This window comes from Prunus mume, linkage group LG7, assembly GCF_029339155.1.
Source record: "Prunus mume cultivar Tortuosa linkage group LG7, ASM2933915v1, whole genome shotgun sequence".
In the NCBI taxonomy this organism is placed as follows: domain Eukaryota; kingdom Viridiplantae; phylum Streptophyta; class Magnoliopsida; order Rosales; family Rosaceae; genus Prunus; species Prunus mume.
Genome location: NC_142704.1, coordinates 3,293,816 through 3,313,611, shown reverse-complemented (window position 1 = coordinate 3,313,611; position 19,796 = coordinate 3,293,816). Strand labels below are relative to the sequence as shown.

General features: G+C 38.4%; 3 protein-coding genes and 1 long non-coding RNA gene across 4 annotated transcripts; 3 read left to right on the top strand and 1 right to left on the bottom strand.

Annotated features, from left to right (window-relative positions):
- The first annotated feature begins 1,670 nt into the window (after positions 1–1,670).
- LOC103337645 (non-specific lipid-transfer protein A-like) lies at positions 1,671–2,151 on the top strand. The gene is made up of 2 exons (XM_008240813.2): positions 1,671–2,032; positions 2,142–2,151. Exons 1-2 carry the CDS (start codon positions 1,671–1,673, stop codon positions 2,149–2,151), a joined length of 372 nt encoding a protein of 123 aa, XP_008239035.2.
- A 961-nt stretch (positions 2,152–3,112) lies between these two features.
- LOC103337720 (RING-H2 finger protein ATL22-like) lies at positions 3,113–4,977 on the top strand. The gene is made up of 2 exons (XM_008240890.2): positions 3,113–4,061; positions 4,280–4,977. Exons 1-2 carry the CDS (start codon positions 3,341–3,343, stop codon positions 4,690–4,692), a joined length of 1,134 nt encoding a protein of 377 aa, XP_008239112.2. The 5' UTR covers positions 3,113–3,340; the 3' UTR covers positions 4,693–4,977.
- A 688-nt stretch (positions 4,978–5,665) lies between these two features.
- Positions 5,666–7,082, top strand: LOC103337721 (RING-H2 finger protein ATL22-like). The gene is made up of 2 exons (XM_089041292.1): positions 5,666–6,318; positions 6,665–7,082. The coding sequence occupies exons 1-2, from the start codon at positions 5,666–5,668 to the stop codon at positions 7,080–7,082; spliced, it is 1,071 nt and encodes a 356-aa protein (XP_088897418.1).
- A 2,897-nt stretch (positions 7,083–9,979) lies between these two features.
- LOC103337646 (uncharacterized) lies at positions 9,980–13,829 on the bottom strand. Its single transcript, XR_016122221.1, has 2 exons — positions 13,510–13,829; positions 9,980–11,754 (listed from the first exon to the last, which is right to left on the bottom strand). It is a non-coding gene; the product is annotated as an uncharacterized LOC103337646 (long non-coding RNA).
- Positions 13,830–19,796: the final 5,967 nt, after the last annotated feature.

Here is a 19,796-nt window from a genome sequence, read left to right as displayed (position 1 = left end):
GAAAGCCTAAATGTCGCAGGACAAATGCATTAAGAGGGAGTGTTAAACATAATGCATTTGTATCAGTTGTTAAAGTAGAGTTGTGTCCCTTGATGAAAAGTTATGTTTAGGAAGAGTTGTATCTCTTTAGAAGTCAAGAGTTGTGTCTGCAACTCTTGGAACTAATCCAAGAGTTATGTTTGTTATGAAAATATCTGAATGTTATTATAAATAGCCAATAAGATGGCCTAGTGTCGTAATCAATTTTAGGAAATCAATAAAGCTTCAGTTTTTCTGTTTAAAACTCTCTTTCATATTCTCTCATATCCATCTTTCTCCAACACTGGGGTTCTGAGTTCATGGGGATTGGGGTGGAGGCTGGTTGTTAGATGGGTTTGGGTGGAGAATGGGTTTTGGGGTTGAAGCTTGAGGGTGGTGGCCATGGGGGAATGGAGAGAATGAGAGAGAGACAGAGAGAAGGAACACAATCTTCAAAACCTGCCCTTGTGGAACACAATTGGCTTTATTTCGAGACTGCTACTGCACGTGGGAGTTTCAGAGCCTTTATATTACTGGATGCATAGACGTTTCCATGGCAACTACTTTTTTGAAAACTACCATTCACTTCACCATTCCTCTCCAATACCGCAACCCTTTATAGGCAAGATCATTAATATGAGCACCGACTTATAAATTCTTTTTTTTTCTCCCCTCTCTTTAGTTATTTTGAGTGATTAATTTATTAAGGGCAATGATTTCCCCACTCCTATTTTATCCACTTACACTCCTTTTTTAATTATAAAAAAGGAGTGTAAGTGGATAAAATAGGAGAAAAAGGAGTGGGGAAATCACCACTCTCTATTAATTATTGTTATTAATATTTTTGTTCAGCTGGAAGTGAACACTTCTGGAGCATCTGGTTTTAAGTGCAATTGTTGGAATTCTAGTTCTTGGTACCACTCTGATGGGTTGTGGAGAGAGAGAGAGAGAGAGAGAGAGAGAGAGAGTTTTTATTTCATTTTTTGTATTTATTTATTTTTAACATACGAAATGACCAATTTGCCCTCATATTTAACAGTAACATTGACAGAATGTAACGATATGACCAATGAAGCGATAATATATAGTTAATGGACCATTTGAATGAATAATTTAATTGAAGGACCAAAATATAAATCAAGTACAAACTTAAGGACTATTTGAGTAATTTACCCATATCCCTTATATTTGTGAGGCCTGGGGCGAGACCAAAGAAAAGGCCTTGTATATACAATAATATTTGTTTGTGTGTCTATAACAAAGAAAAGGCCTTGTACATACAACAAAAATTATGTGTGTAAATATTGATGCGTATGAAAAAAAGTATTTAATTTTTTTTAGTACGAATCTAAACATTTTATACAAGTTTAGAAAATGTCAACTCGGTCAAAACCGGGCAATAATCTTTAAAGCAAGAGCCCAATTGTTATCACTTTCTTTTTATTATAAACTAACTTATGTGACGGATGCAACAGCCTGCACATGAAAAATGCATTTTCCTGCATATCTGAAACTTTCAAGTCTCAATATATGGAACATGAAATTCTTACATCAACATGTATATATATATATGAGCTTGTCCCTTAGCAACACATATAGATCATACAAATACTTTGAAGTTCTCTACATCAAAGTCTATTATAAGGCCAAACATGATGCATCCAATCACAAAGATCATAGCCGTTGTGATCATCTCAATGGTTTCTGGGGCCGCCACGGGTGCTGATCCTCAATCTCCCTACTGCGACATCATCCTCGACCACTTGAACCCTTGCCTTCCCTATATACTTCAAGGTGAGGTGAAGCCAGCCAAGGTTTGCTGTGATGGTGTCCTGGGCCTCGCACAGTATACAAACGCCAAGGGAGGCCAACAAAATATATGCGACTGCGTCAAGGCTGCAGCAATTTTGATGGGGGCACCTATTGATAATTTCTCTAAGATTTCTTCTCTTCCCAAAATTTGTGGCCTATCGGTCACACTTCCACCCATCTCTAGCGGCACTGATTGTTCCCAGTAATTAACCATCTCTGCTCTAAATTCTATCTCTAATTTCATATCATGATGCAAATGTTTTATAGGAAAAGAACTAATTTCTGATTTTGGTTTCTTGAATATATTACAGGGTTAAGTGAAGATTTGATGGAAGGGGTAATGCTTCAACAGACAACGGAATAAATGAATAATTTGTCTAATGAATAATTTGTGCAATGGCTGCCTATAATGAATACATAGCTTATGTGATCAAATGATCATAATGTCTTTTTCTTTGAATTAATCACATTCTTATCTTCTTCTTCTTCCTTCCTCACGTAGCTACCACATTGTGGTGTCCCACATGCACTTCGATTCCTTCTCCGCCCAAAAAAAACACACCAACTCTCACGTTGGGGATAAATATATAAACCTATTTAATTAGCTCTTTTATCTCAGATATAAATTTATATATATTTTTTACACATTTTTTATGAGCACGAGTGGTGTGACAGCAAAATCCCAGCCACACGAAAACCTAATTTCCCACTATATTGTGGAGCATAAGATTCGCATGAATCATGATGAAATTAACCGCAACAATGAATTACACCATACATCTATATATATAAACTTCCTCCATATCAACACAGCCTACAAAATTATAAGCCAACAGAAGTGAGGCCAAATAGAACTCGTCTAACCAAGATCACTATCGTGATCATGTCACTGGTTTCTGGGTCAGCATGGGTGATCTACCTTCCTGCGAAACCATCCTCGAAACGTTGAGCCCTTGCGCCAAGCAACAAAATAATAACGTGAAGCCACCGCAGACTTGCTGTGACGCTATACAGAGCCTCAGCCGGTATTCAAACGACAAGGAAGATCGACACGAAATATGCGACTGTATCAAGGCTGTAGCAATTTTGGCGGGGCTGCCTATTAATTATTTTTCTTGCATTTCTTTTCTTCCTCAAGCCTGTGGCCTATCCGTGAAACTTCCACCCATCTCTACCGACATCGATTGTTCCCAGGAAGTCTTTTGGCTAACCATAATCTATCTTTTTTGGCGCATTGATATGTTAACACAAAACATTTTATATTAATTCCTTTAGTAGGACTTGGTGCATGGAGTGTACATGATGACGGAGTTTGATAATGTCATTGGATTTGTATATAATATGTTCTGGGGCAGATCGAGAATTTGTTTTTATGTATTACTATGATCACTATGTGGCATTTAGTTAATGCATAGAAAAAGATGTGGTTGGGGTATTGGGTTTATTCCCACAAGCATAATAGGCCGGCCATCACCGAAAAACTTTTGGAGAGCTAGAACTTTATTTCACCATGCCTGCCCTAAAAGAATATATCTTGATCTCCTTCCTCCTGTTCTTCTTCTTCATTCCTCACCTAGCCGCAACAAGCTCCACCACCACCTGTGGTGAATCGACATGCACTTCCACTAGCCCTCAGATTCGATTCCCTTTCTGGCTAAAAAACCTCCAACCCTCAACCTGCGGGTATGAAGGGTTTGGTCTCACATGCAACCCTGGACACCGATGGCAAAGCATTCTCATCACTGTCCCATCTTCCTCGAGGCACTTTGCCATCCAAGAAATCGACTACTTGAACCAAAACGTATGGATCTCCGACCCCAACAACTGCTTCCCAAGGCGGTTCATGGACAATGACTTCAGTTTTGATGGTTCACCCTTCTCATACGTGCATGCCCTCGAAAGATTCACGTTCCTCAATTGCTCTTACCAAGCAGAAGTATCGTATCCACCCATTTCTTGCCTTAGCAATGAGCAGTACATGGTCACTGGTGTGCCATCGGATCTGATTAATTCATCAACGCCGTGGTCTTCTTGCTCTGTGATTTCCGAAGCTTGGGTTCCACTCTCAGAACCATTTGAATCATTTGAATGGGACTATCTTAATGGTTTTGAGTTGGAATGGTATGTGCCCAATTGCCGTTTTTGTGAAGCCATACCTGGTAAAGTTTGTGGATTCGACAACAATACAAGTTCCAAGCTTGGGTGCTCTAATGCTATTAATTCAACTAACGGTACGCTTATGAGTAATATTGTCACATATACATCTAACGTAATTGATTATGTTGTCATCATACTTGACCATAATAATGTTACAATTGCAAGGGGCTTGTAGTGGTTAAGAATATTTACCCATGCATCCGAGGTCTTAGGCTCGATTCTCCCCCTCCCCCAATATTGCTTGTATAAAAAAAAAGTATTAATGTTGCAATTAATTTCAACATTTTTTCAGGTCTCTCAAAAACTGTGATGTACGGTAAGATATGCATAGGAATTACAGGACTATTTTTTCTCGTCATTGTGATCATGTTAAGGCTGAGGGCTTGCGGTCGGGTCAATCGACCCATAATAGAATTATCAGCCATACCTCATCCACAACCTTCTGCAGTCATAATGGGGCTTGATGATCCAACCATTGATTCATATCCTAAGACTCAACTTGGAGAGAGCTTGGAATTGCCCAAGCCTAATGACAACACTTGCTCAATATGTTTGGGAAACTACCAGCCCCGCGAAACATTGAGAACCATACCAGAATGCAACCATTATTTTCATGCTAATTGTATAGATGAGTGGCTTAGAAGAAATGCGACGTGCCCGATTTGTCGAAAATCATCCGAGGGTAATAAAGGGATTGAGGCGTGACTGTTTTGTATTACATTCTTTACATAAACTTCAATATGAAATAGAGGAGATCGTGTCAAAGAAAGAAAATGACAAAACAAGGAATGAAAGAGATCTATGTACTTCTAGGGAAAAAATTGAGAGAAGAAGGAAAATAAGCTAGATGAATATATATATATATATATATATATATACTTTCCTTTTTCTTTTTTCTTAGTGTACTACTTCTTAGCATAGTATTGCTTTCTCAATGTCTAACTCTGAAGATGTGGAACTATATATTGCTAAGTGTTTTATATTGGTATTTGAAATTTAAGATATTATAGAAGCCAACACTTTTCGTAAGAGAGCTGATTTTTCCACTTTTTTTTGTTCACTTACACTTTCTTGTATGTTATAGTAAAAAGTATTAGAAAAAACAAAAGGGAGTGTAAATAGACAAAAGAAAAGTGAAAAAATCACCACCCTTTCCGCAAATGTTAAAGGACTTGAATTGTAAAGTATTTTTTCACTTTCTTTGGATGAGCAGCGGAGCAATTAATTCACTAAAACAGAAAAGCGTTTTTCTATTCATTTGCAACACACGTCTAAATTGACCCAACATTGAGAGAGAGAGAGAGAGAGAGAGAGAGAGAGAGAGAGAGAGAGGGAGAGAGTGGTGGCGGCTGGTAAAGGAATGACACGCCTCATCATAGAAGTGTTGGTTCAACGGAAACAAATTTGATTCGTTTTTGGTAATTTCCTTGAAGCTAATCTACGAAGTTAATATATTTAAGTGCATGATATATTAACCCAAAACATGTTTTGATTTGTATAAAATCAATATATGTTGTCGTGCATTGCTATGACTCCTATGTGTGCATTTGGATGGATTTCAATGAACACATAGAAAGTGATGTTGATTATATTTGGCGTATTGTGTTATTCCCAATGGCATAATAGGCCGGTCATGCGCTTATTACCCAAAAAATATTGGTCTAGTTTTCATTTCACCATGTCTACCTTACAATTCTTGATCACCTTCCTCTTGCTCTTCTTCTTCATTCATCATAACGGCGCAAGCGCCCCCGCCCCCATCTGTAGAGAATCTTCGTGTTCTTCCGATAACCCACCATATACTCGATTCCCTTTCCGGCTACAAAACCTTCAACCCTCTATTTGTGGGTACTCAGAAAGCTTTGATCTCTCATGCAACAACCAAAATGAAGCCATTCTCACTCTCCCATCTTCCGGACACTTCATAGTCAGAACCATAGATTACACTAGCCAAAACGTATGGATCACTGACCTCAATAGCTGCTTCCCTAGGTTGTTCCTCGACCATGGCTTGAGCCTAAAAGGTTCACCTTTCTCATATGCCAATGATCTTGTAAACTTCACGCTCCTCAATTGCTCCTCTTCCGCAGAAACACCATATCCACCCATCTCTTGCCTTAGCAATAATGAGCAGTACGTGATCACTGCTGTGCCGTCGGATTCTACGGTACCACCTTCGTGTTCTGTGTTTTCAACAGCTTCGGTTCCCCTGAGAGATCCACGCGATTGGAGCATTATTGATCTTTATGGTGTAGAGTTGGCATGGGATGATCCCGATTGTCGTTCTTGTGGAAGATTGGGAAAATTTTGTGGGTTTGAGAATGCTAAAAGGTCCAAGCTTATATGCTTTGATATTTATAAGTATTATTCTTCAGATAACGGTATGTTCATAGAACAATGTTTATGTTACATCAACTTACATGTATCATCAACCTAGGGCCTCTGCCTTTGTCATTAAAAAAAATCTTTGTATTTGGTTTAATATTTTTCCAAATGCAACTGTTGTTTGATCAAAGGAATTTAAGAATTTTTCGGGACTCTTCTTTGTAATTTTCTTTTGTACTTCAAAAAAAATACCTTACATATATCATATAATATACACACACATCCTAAATGTTATCACTTCGCATGAACTAATGGAATGCTATTGAATTCATGTTGATTTCAACCTTTTCAGATACAGTAAGAACTTCAGAGATTGCCATAATAACATGCTTGGGAGTTCTAGGGCTACTTCTTACCACTGCGTTTTTCCTAAGGCTCATGAGGACTTGTGGTCGGGGCAGCAACCCATCGTGGAATTATCCACCATAACCAACCAACAACCTCCCGCAGTCATGAAGGGCCTTGATGATGCTACTATCGAGTCATATCCCAAGATTCAACTTGGTCAGAGTTGGGAATTGCCCGAGCCAAATGACAATACTTGTCCAATATGTTTAGGCACATACAAGTCCAAGGAAACATTGAGAACGATTCCAGAATGCAACCATTATTTCCATGCTAATTGCATAGACGAGTGGCTTAGAAGAAATGCGACATGCCCGCTTTGTCGAAACCCTTCGGAGGGTAACAAAGTGATTATTGAGGCATAATTATTGTTATGTTGTATTAAGTACTTTGTATAAACTTCAATGAAATAGAGGAGAGATCATGGCAAATAAAACAGAACAAAATAACCTAACAAGGAATGAAAGAGATCTATGTATGAGCATACTTTTGTTTCCTCTTTTTCTTATAATTAATGTACTACTTCTTAGCAGCATTATTGCTTTGTCAATGTGAAACTTTGAAGCTGTGGAATTATCCAACAAAAGAAAATTATCCTTTTTTTTTTTTTTGGTTACATTGAGAGGAAAATAAACCCTGGGGTTTCGATTCTGGTGCCAAGCAAGGGGAAGAGGGAGGGCCACAACAACTGTGGTAACCCGATCGACCAAAAACTTATCTTTTTAATAACAATAGTTGTCATGATTTTAACTTTATTTTATTTAATCCAAAACCAATAAAACAAAAACAAAAACAAAACAAAACTTCCTATACAAATATCTGGAGGTCTTCCGACCCTCCCTCGCCTTGTTGTAGAATTGTGCGCATTCCAACAAGGAGGGACTCCAGAACCTAGTAAACAATATATATAGCCAAGGCAAAGGATAGGCCCAAATTAGCTACATCGCAACAATTGCAGGTAGGCTACCCCATCCCAACTAAAACCTTTACTTTTTTGGTAATGCAAAGTAGGGGGAGGGAGGCTACTCCATCCCAAACCCAAGACGACGAAAAAACTTTCGACCCTCAAATTGTGGGTACGAAAGGTTTGATCTCTCATGCAGCGTGCAAACCAAAGGCAAACCGTTCTCACTCTCCCATCATCTTACGAGCACTTCTTCGTCCAAGACATCAACTACATTAACTAGAAGGTAGGTATTGATCACCGACCCGGACAAGTGCTTCCCTAGGCGGGTCATGGACAATGACTTCAGTCTTATAAGTTCACCATTTTCATACGTTCCTGCCCTTAAAACTTCACCTTCCTGAATTGCTTGTCCAACGTGGAAACATCCTATCCACTTATCTACTGCCTTAGCAATGAAAATTACATGGTCATGAGTGGATTGATCAGGATCCTTCATCTCTTTGTGCAGTGATTTCCACAATTTTGGTTCCACTGGAAAATCCATTTCAGTGGGACAGTCTTGATACTTGCGGTTTTGAGTTGGCATGGAATGTGCCTAATAGTTATTTGGACAAACTACAGTAAATCCCTCAAACTATAGGGTCATTTATGAGTGCATACCCGATTTTGGAGATATTTACGAGTACATATTCAATATCACGGAAAACCTACAATTTACTCCGTTAGCCAATTTAGTGAGTCATTAAATGATCTATCAAAAGTACCACCCATTTTATTTATGATGTGGACTTCCACGTGGACCAAAAATTAATAAAAAATTATTTGTTGTTGTTAAACTAATTCAAATTTTAAAAAGCAAAATAAAATAAAAATAAAAATCTGGCAAAAATGAAAAGAAAAAATTTATCTTCGTCTCTTTCTCTTCCCACACCCCACCAACCCACCCTTCCTCCGTGCACACCTCCTTCAAAGCCATCGCCACCGACCTTGTTGTCGTTGTATAGAACCAAGGGCAAGATCTTCGTCCTCATCAACTACGCCAACCTCACCACGACCTTGTACAAAATCGACAGCCCTCTCACTTCAGTCCTCATACTCAAAGCCACATCCTTTTTGGGTCTAAGAGATCTTAATTGGATCGCAGGCTGTAATTCTTAGCTCTGAATCAAATGGGTTCATCTGCAGATTCTGAAAGACTGTTCAATAGACAAAGACCCCTTCACAAGATCCTTGGAGGAGGCCTTGGTAAGTCATCATCTTCATCATCTTGGATTCTTCGGGGAAGATTCTGTACAAGACCAACTTTTGCAGGTCTTGCTGGTAGGATTCGGAAGCCACCTCTACGTTCAAAGGCCATGTGTGTGTGTGTGTGTGTGTGTGTGTCTCTCTCTCTCTCTCTCTCTCTCTCTGTTTCCTATTCTTAAGTTTTTCTTTATAAATATTTAATTTTTATGAATTTATAATGGCTGAAGTATTTTATTGGCCAGTTTGTTGCTAGTTTGTTTTTATTTAAGATCTTTCTGTTTAGAGAAAACAATCTTTGTATGCCAGTTTAGTACTCTTGCACATGAACTTTTTTTTAGCCTAAAATTTAAGAATCTTTGTATGTCAACGGAGGAGGAAGGAGCTCAAGGTCTCAATTCCACCTCTGCCTCCTTCCGGATCTTGGGACCCAGATGTGAGGTGGTGGTGGGAAGGTGGAAAAGAGAGGCAGTTGATGAAGACGGAGATCTTGCCCTCGGTTCTATACAACGACAACGAGGTCGGTGGCGATGGCTTTGAAGGCGGTGTGCACAGAAGGGAGGGGGTTGGGATTGGGTTTGGGAAGAGAAACATATGAAGATTTTATTTTTTTTCTTTTGATTTTTGCCTGATTTTTATTTTATTATTTTAATTTTGCTGTTTAAAATTTGAATTAATTTAACAATAATAAATAATTTAAATAGTAAAATAATTTTTTATTAATTTTTAGTCGACGTGGAAGTCCACGTCATCAACAAAAGGGGTCCCACTTTTGACAGATCGTTATTTAACAAACTCACAAACAATTTGGCTAACGGAATGGGCAAATTGTAGGTTTTCTGCATGAACGTTGAGTATATACTTGTAAATATCCCCAAAATCGAGTATGCACTCATAAATGACCCTATAAGTTGAGGGGTTTACTTAGTTTACTGTAGTTATTTTTGTGAAACAATTCCAAGTAAAGTTTATGGGTTGGAGAATGGTTCAAGTTCCAAGCTTACGTGCTTTAGTACTATTTATCCTGATTCAAATAAGGGTATGTTTTATCATATAGTAGATATTGACATATTCTTGACTTGACTAATGCTTACCTACCAAAAATAAGGGATGTCATGAATCAAGAAACTGATAGGATAATCAAATATTTGAAATCAAATCAACTATTCCTCGTGATTACATTTCTGATTTTGAGAGTATTTGATTACAAATTTAAACATAGAATCTACATAATTTTTTATTATTAGAAGCACTGTGACAATTAATTTTAACCTTTCTCAGTTATTTCAACATGGAAAGTACGGTATAATGATGATATGCAGGGAATCTCAGGGCTCTTGTTCATCTTTGTGTTTGTAGTGATCAGGATAGAGGGCTTGTGGTCGGGTTGATCAACCCCACAACTCAATATGGTAGAATTTTCCACCATAACCAACCAACAATCACCCGTTATCAAAATTGGCCTTCACGATCAGACCAACAATCACCCGTTTGTAGTTACAACACATATGCCAAAGGAAATAGAAGAGTGGAAGAAATGTGACGTGCCCAGTCTGTCAAAACCCCTCGAAATGTAACAAAGTGAATGAGGCATGACAGTTTTACTGTACACAAACGATTAGTGCATAATTATATTTCATTTTGTACTCTTCTAGCTAATGATTTTATTATGTTTTTTAGTTAAACATGCATTTTTATCTTTTTTTTGAATTTTTCATTCGATTCATTGAACTTTAGATAGCAATGGTGGCTTTAGGTAAATAAAAATATGCAAAAGAGTGCAACCTAGCGACTCAATCAATTTTCAATGGAAATATGACTTTTGCGTGGAATTTTTGTGCAAAGCCAATTGGATAGTGAGGCTAAGACATTGAATATGCCTATGTAATTTTCCTAGAATTTTTGGAGTAACCAATCACAGCAGTATTTCAAGACAATGCAACTTAAGATGAATTCGGATGCATCTGCATTACTGTTCCAAAAATAATATTTGAAGGCCTTTACAATTTTTCCTTAAAATGGACTATATATGGTTAGAAAAATAAAACAAAAAACTTAAAGATCCATATTTTTTCGAAATTTTATGAACCCAGGAACGAGCCCAAAACGTGACAAGCAGCAGAGCATTCCCTATCAAAACTAGATCAACAACTATGCAGTCAAGGAGTATCAACCTTTTTTGACTTTCATTGAGAATAGGCGACATGACCTTAGTCCATTGGAAAGATTATTTTCTAGGCTTCAATTCAATGTGGTCAAAGTCTTCATTTGGAATTATGAAGCCCACATTATGATGCTCACAAATATGCTTGGTCATGCATGACCCATGCATAAGCTAATTGTTTTTTGTGAGAAAGTCAAATAAAGTTGGTGAAGTGTGTGTTGTAAATAAAAGCAATACTCAAATTAGATATTTCATTCTCTTATGCCCATAAATAGTGAGGTTCTCCAAACTTACAAACACACCACAAAGGTAATGAGAGAATTTGAGGGAGAGAAGGAAGAGGAGCTCTAGAAATAAGTTTGAGAGCTCCCCCCCTTGAAGAACCTCCCTATTTATAAACATAAGGAAAGAAAAAACCTTATTTGAGTTTTGCATCTACCTACAACACCCACTTCACCAGCTTTACCTAACTTCCCCATAAAAAACAATTAACTCATACATAGGTCATACATGACCAAACAACCTTATGAGCATCACAACTTAAGCTTTCAAGCTCCAAATGAAGACCTTTACCACACTAATTTAAGACCAAAAAATGATCTTTCCAATGGACTAAGGCCCTTCGCCACTTCTTAACTGCACAATTGTTGGCCCCATTTTAACAGTGAATGCACTGCAGTCTATTTGTAAGCACATTTTGGGCTCATTCCTTATTCATAAAATTCTGAAGAAAAAAAATATTAATCTTAAAACTCAATGATTTTTTTCTTTCTAACCATATATACTTCATCTCAAGAAAAATCGAAAATGCCTTCAAATATTATTTTTGGCACAATAACGCAGATGCTTTCAAATTTCACCCTAAGCTGCCTTGTCTTAAAAATATAAGTTTAACTCAAAAATATAACCAAATCATAAGCTATACAAAATGAAACACCATTATGCATTAATCAACAAACTTTAAAGAACGGAGGAATTTGTATTACATGAATGTACTTTCTTTTCTCTAGTCTTCTTTTACTTCTTAGCACTGGATTAAGTTTGTAGTACCAAATGCATTTTATACTAGTACTTTGAAATGATAGAGACGAACTTTTTATCAACAAGTGGAGAATTTGTGAGTGACCATGATGACTTCATGTTGTGTTATCAATTCACATATAATACGAGTGAGTGATGCAATTTATATTTTGATTCCTTTCGGATTTTGTACCATAATTTACATTAGTCAAGGTATGCTTGTAATTTGATTTTGTATATAACATATTTGTGGTGGCAGACATTCGATTGTTATGTATTGCAAAAATTACCACATGCTTTGAATAATGAAAAGGATGTGGTGGTTTTTGCTACCCCTAGAATTTAGAATTTTTTTTTCAGGGGTTGTAATTATCTTTTTCGTTCTAGCAAACTCAACAAAGAAATAATAATGAACCACATTGTAAACAAAAAGAACACTTTCACCTCCTTTTTTTGGTACAAGCGATTCTAATAGGAAATGCTAAACACTAAATTTTTATTTTTTTTAAAGTAACCATTGCAAAAGTTCAGGGTACCTATAATTGCAACTGACAACACCATCAATGATCAACATCTTACTAGCTTCTTATAGCACTCGTGCAAAGTTTCTCAATAACATAATTCAAGGGCCATTGTAATGGGCACCGGTGAGCTTACACAAATTTCACATCAACTATTTATGCAAAAGATTGTGATATTATGTACAATTTTTCTCTAAGAGAAATGGTGGAGGTAAAAATATCAAGTGTCTAAACATGAGTAATCCGAGGACGGATGACGATACGGTAGAACGGATTTTTAAATGTACCCCATAAATTTCAAATGGAATATATATCCTTTACCCTTGGATGTACAGAAGTGGATGTCAACAACATGTCCAAAAGTTAGATGATGATGAATGGATGGTGGGCGATGTGTTGCAACACATTAGAAATCACACCTTATGAATGGTTACAAAGCGCAAATGCTCGTCAAATTATTGATCCTGATAAACTCAATGCGATTGGCAAGATCAATAATTTAATCCGTATCAACTCTTCGTTACCATTCGTGAAGTGTGATCTCGAAAGTGTCAAACACAGAGTCCCAAAACCCATTCACCATCAGTTTTTCACACACATTGTTAATATCATACAACTCTTTCTGCAACAACCAAAGCCAAAGAATACTTCCATGAGAAACCCTTGTGGTAACATTAAAAATGTTACCTCTCATCAACTCCCACATCATTACCCATATTTAAATACCTACCTACCTACACCATTTTTCTTTTTAAAAAAAATGCTTTCTACATCATATGAATCATTTTCACATAAACAATTAAGATAAACAAGTTCACACATGTACCTATTACCAATAGATCTCAAATTATGTACTCGAGAATTATCTCCAATGTATTCAATACAATCAAAATCAAAATCAGTTGAAATACTGACGTTGGGCAGAAAAGAAAGAATACCTCGTGACGATTGAAGATCTGGACTTATTGCCTCTTCCCTCGGATAGGGAGAAGGAGACTTGGTTTCGATTTTGGTTTAGAAGCGGCGGATGGTTCTCTATGCTATCCTATTTATACAGGTGGAACAGAAACTACAACCCTAAAAGCGTTGGGAAATGATTCTCCAAACTAGTATCCTGACCGTTGAAATTAAAAAAAAGATCCAACGGCTCTGTAGGAACAGAACCATTTATCTCCTGTTTCGGCTTCGTTGAAAATTGATTTTGGGTAAAAAGTCATTTAGACATCATTATTCGGTATCCCTCTTTTCTCCTCGAATGGAGGGGAGAATGGCAAAGAAAAGACGACCAAAAAAAAAAAATGGAACGACCAATGGAAGAGATCTATGTATTTTTGTAGTTTAGAAATTGAAATAAGAAGAAGAAAATAACCTAAACGGACTTTGAAGCTGTACTTTAGATTAGTATTTGAAATGAAAGATATTATAGAAGCCATTTTTTATTTTATTTTTCCTTTTAAGCACAACATTTATCTCGTGTTTTTATTTTCTATGAATTAAAATTACTAGCTCTGATAGTAACAATATCTAACTCAAAATCAATTTACAATGAATAAATCGACTTAAGATCTTTTGTGCACTAATACTCATTCACTCATTCTCCGTGATATATAATCTTAACATTTACTGATGTCCTTCATTTTAGTATTATTATAAAGTTCGATCTACTTTTGTTTCTATAGGGCCTTTTTCTTCCGCATGCAAATAAGCCCGCTGTAAAGGGAAATTGTTGAAATTCACCGTGTCTGAGTTCCAAAATCAAGCCCCAAAATCGCTCGAAATGGCGTAGAGCCTTAGGAAACGCTTTGGTTACCTTCACCAACGAAAATTAAGGTTGCTTACAGATGATTTCTTGATGCTTACAGATAAACTTTTAAGCTTGACATGAGAGGCATGTGGCATGGAAGCAAAATTAGCATGAGTTGAGCACCAAAAATGAAATATGGCTTCCTATGGAGAAAGATGAGTACTTAAGTGACGCAAAGCACAAGCAAATAAGGTTTCAAACGAAAACCTTGAGTAACAAGGAAACTGAATCCACTGTAAATTAAGAGAAACTCTTCTTTGATTAATTTGATTAAAATCAATGCTGCCACCCAAAAACGCGTAGATTTAACCCGCCTAAATACACAACTCTCAACCCTTGTAGCTGCTAGGAGTTATTACAAATAAAATCAACAACAGAATTAATTCGGAGACTTAACTACGTAACTTCAAACAAAAAACAGAATTTATTTTGGGAATTAACTATGTAACTCCGAAACGGAAAAACAAAATTTATTTTGGGAATTAACTATGTAACTCAAACGGAAAAACAGAATTATTTTGGGAATTAACTATGTAACTCAAACGGAAAAATGTAATTTATTTGGAATTAACTTCAACTTCAATGCACGGTGAAAGGCCAAACGACTCACCACGCCCTTTCTTGCTCAACCGCGATTAAATCGCCATCCGTTCTACATCGCCCTTCCACCTCCGAAGAACTCGACCCCGAGTTATGATCCGATAAAGAACCTCATCTTCACTAACTCATATAAATCGCAACATTAAAATATTGAAATTCTATGGAATCCGAACTCAATAACATAGGCATTATCATTGATCCGCTTGAGCACTTTGTAAGGACCATATTTCTTGGTGCTTAAGCTTGTCGTAGTGCCAACCGAAACCTCTCCTTCCTCGTAAATATCATCACGAATCGCTTCTTGAAACACTTTAACACGCCGATGCCTATCCGCATGGCAGCCTTTGTACTTAGCATTTGTTTGCTCAAGTTTCGCTGACTTCATCTCGAACGGCTACCACTTCTCACCAAATTTTTCTGCCATACTGGTTTCTCGGCCTCTAGGCGCTTCACCAAATCTACAACATGGTTAGTATAGCAAGATAAACAATGGGAAAATGGAGACTTCCCAGAGCGCTATGGTTATGCTGTATGCAAACTCCACCGCGGTAATGCATAATCCCATTGTTTCGCTTTCCACAGACGCTTTCGCACTATATTGCCCAATGTCCGCTTGTAACCTCAGTCCGCCATCGCTTTGGGGATGGCAAGGTTGCTACTGATTCAAAGTAGTCCCAAACAGTCTCCACAAAGTGATCCAAAAATGACTCAAGAACTTGGTGTCACGATCAGATGTAATGGATGTAGGAACCCCATGTGCAAGCGAACAACCTCCTCAAAAACAGTTTGGCTATATTTGATGCATCGGCAATCTTTTTGCGGCTATGAAATGCGCCATTTTTGAGAACCGATCAACCACCACAAATCAGAGTCCACTCCCTTTGTGTTCGGGGCAATCCGAGGACAAAATCCATAGCAAGATCCCGCCAAATATCATAGGAAGCTGGTAATGGCATATATAATCCAGTGTTTTGTACTGCCGCCTTCGGAAGTTTGACAAATGTAGCACTTGCGCACAATAGTTCCAACATCACGCTTGAGCCGTGGGCAGAAATCTCTCCTCCAACAATGCAATTGTTTTGTCACGGCCTAGGTGGCTACTTAACCCTCCACCATGCAAGTCCCGAATGAGCTTCTCCCTCAAAGAAGAAACTGGAATACACAACTGGTTGCCTTTGAACAAATAACCTTCATTGATAAAGTAATCTGCCATTGGCTCTTGATTAGTGCACTTAATCCAAATTTCCTTAAATCATCACACCGCATATAATTCCTTCGACATATCAAACTCCACAACTTCTTGAGTCAGTGACTAATAATGAAGCTCTCCTACTCAGCAGCATCTGCGCACACGATTGGTCTTGCCGGAAGTATGCTTGATAACGAACGGAAAATTTCTGCAAAAAGTCATCCATCTAGCATGCATTTTATCAATATTTTTCTGGCTGTTAATATACTTCAACGCTTGATGATCCGTAAACAAAACAAATTCCTTCTGGATAAGATAGTGCTCCCATTGCTTCAAAGCTCGAACAACCGCATAGAACTCTTGGTCATAAGTACTCCACTTTTGACGTGCATCGCTCAACTTTTCGAAAAGAACGCAATTGGCGCTTGTCTTGTGAGAGCACAATCCGACTCCCACACGCTGGCATCACATTCAACTTCAAAACTTTCTCAAAGTTTGGAAGAGCTAGAACCGGTAAGTGCAAAGCTTTTCTTTTATTTCGCAAAGCTTCTTTCTTGCCTCTCCCACTGAACTGCCCTTCTTCAAACATTCTGTGATAGGTGCAAAGAATCTGCTAAAATGCTTCACAAATCTTCAGTAAAGGTGGCTAAGCCATGGAAGCTTCAACTCGTAAACTCTGTTTTGGCCGCAGTCAAAGGATTGCCTTGATCTTCTCGTCATCTACCTGATACCATTCTCACCAACAACAAAACCCAAGAACAGTAGGCTTATTTGTGCAGAAAGTACATTTTTTAAGGTTCACATACAACTTATTTTCTCTCAACACATCTAAAACTTGTCTCAAATGCACAAGATGTTCTTCTTTTGTGGTACTATAAATTAAAATGTCATCGAAATAAACAACGACAAAAGAACCAATGAATGGTCGAAGAACCTGATTCATGAGCCGCATGAAAGTGCTAGGTGCATTTGACAATCCGAATGGCATCACCAACCATTCAAATAATCCGTCCTTGCTCTTGAACGCTGTTTTCCATTCGCTCCAGTGTCGTATGCGAATCTGGTGGTATCCGCTGCAAATCTATCTTAGAAAACACCCTTGAGCCGCTAAGAACGTCCAGCATATCTTCTAACCGTGGAATGGGAAACCTGTATTGATGTTATCTTGTTGATTGCCCGGCTATCAACACACATTCGCCAAGTTTTGTCTTTCTTTGGAACCAAAAACAGGCTGCGCAGGACTCAAACTCTCCCGATAAATCCTTTTCGCAGAATTCTTCAATCTTTCTCTCGTGATGTCATTCTCCTTGGGGCTCATCCGATAATGGGGCAGATTCGAAGGCTAGCCCAGGCACCAAGTCAATTCGGTGCTGATGTCCCGCATAGGAGGCAGCCTGTTTGGCGATTTTAAAGTAGTTCCTGAAATTGATTCAAAATCTGCTGCACATCTTGTGGAATGTCACCTTCTCCTCCGCCAATTTTCAACAACCCCTTCAACACCAAGGGACAAAAACACTCCGCTTCTTTGACAGCCTCGTTCAACTCCTGCCGCTTGTGAATTAGGTTAGAAAACTAGAACTCCTCGCCTTGGGCTCAACAGATTGCTTTGCGGGCTGTGTGGTTGCCATTGCAATTTTCCGGTTGTTCCAAGAGAACAGAATTACATTATCTCGTCCCTTGAAAGTTGCATCCACATCAAATTGCCAAGGTCGCCCTAACAAAATATGGCATGCATCCATGTCAATAACATCACATAATATTTCATCTCTGTAATGCTTACCAATTGACAGTGGCACTCGGCAAGTCTCAGCTACACGAACCGAAGGGCCTTTTTAACCCAACCTAGTGAGTAAGGGCTGACATGAGGCTCAGTAGATAACTGCAAATACTCCACCAATTTCTTTGACACGAAATTCTCGCAACTTCCATTGTCGACGATCACATCACACACCTTGTTTTTAATTGAGCAGAGGGAACGAAAAATACTATGACGCTGCCCTTCCTCCTTTGGTGCCAAAAGAACTCTCTGCAAAACCAAGGTAATCTTCTCCATTCCTTCCTCAACTGCAAATTCAGCCCCTACATAATCATCTTTCCCGACTTCATCGCTTTTCCTCATCTTCATTGGCTTCTTCGATAAAGTTGGCCTCGCTTCCGCCTGGACAAACATTAGAACGATGCCCTGGTTTTTGGCAACGGTAACATATGTCCGCATGGGCTTAGCATATGGATTCTCGGACTGATTTGGCTGCCCTCTGCTTGTAATTCCGCTGCTACCTTCGCTGAAATTTTTGTTTTGGCCAATCTGTCGGTTTTGTCGATCCTCCAAGATTCTGCCGTGCTTTCCCCTTATCTCCTCGAGCCACTAGAAGCACCAGCAGTATATTCAGAGGCTTCGTGTTCTGCGAAGTTGGGTTGGCGTTCTCCTTCTCCAACAATTCAGCCTTCAATGCCATGTTAATCGCCTCCCGCAAAGTCCATATATTCTGCATACCAATTTTTTCCTGGATGGAAATCTTCACCATTGTTGTACCTCGCGACCTTTTGGTTGTCGTCTCGATCAAATGGTTTCGCTCACAAACGCATGAATTCTTGGTATATTGAGAGACGGTGCCTTTGCGCCTCAGGTACATCTGTAGAAATCTGCTCATAATCATGTGGCAAGAATCGCTCCATCATAAGCGACTTCATCTTCCGCCATGTTCAACCCGCTGCTTTCCTGCCTCTCGCCGTAAATTTTGCAATTGATCCCACCAAACAGCCGCTGTAGCTTTAAGACGGAAAGCTACCATCTTCACCATCTTATGCTCAGGAACCTCCATAATATCGAAAAACCTCTCCACTTCTACAAGCCAATCCAAGAAGTCTTCAATCTTCAGATTTCCCAAAAGTTAGGAATTTCTGCTTAATCCTATAGTCGCCAAAATTCTCGTAATTACGATTACGATTACGAGGATTATTAGTGGTGGTGGTGGTTCTTCAAGTTCTTCTTCTGACTGACTCACTATCCCAATAAGTTGCCTCCTATTATCTCTTCTCTCGCCATCTCTACCTTCTCTTCGATTATTATCCCCGCCTTCTCTTCTTTCGTCATCCCTGCCTCCTCGCCTATGGTTGCCACCAAGAGCTTGCAACAACAATTCTCGCATCTCCCCAAATTGGGTGGTTAGGTTGTCGATCCGTTGGTTTTGAGCGTCCAGATCCGCTCGAGTAATTGGGGCTGGGACATCAGCTTCACGATCACCCATGATAAGACAAGAATACCAAGACGGGAGAGACCCGCTCTGATACCACTTGACGCAGCACAAGCAAATAAGGTTTCAAACGAAAACCTTGAGTAACAAGGAAACTGGAATCCACCAGAAATTAAGAGAAACTCTCTTTGATTAATTTGATTAAAATCTGAATCGCTAAAAACGTTAGACGAACCCGTCTAAATACACAACTCTCAACCCTTGTAACTGCTAGGGGAGTTATTACAAATAAAACGAACAATAGAATTAATTAGACTTAACTACGTAATTCGAAACTGAAAAAGAATTTATTTTGGGAATTAACTATGTAACTCGAAACGGAAAAACAAAATTTATTTTGGGAATTAACTATGTAACTCCGAAACGGAAAAACAGAAT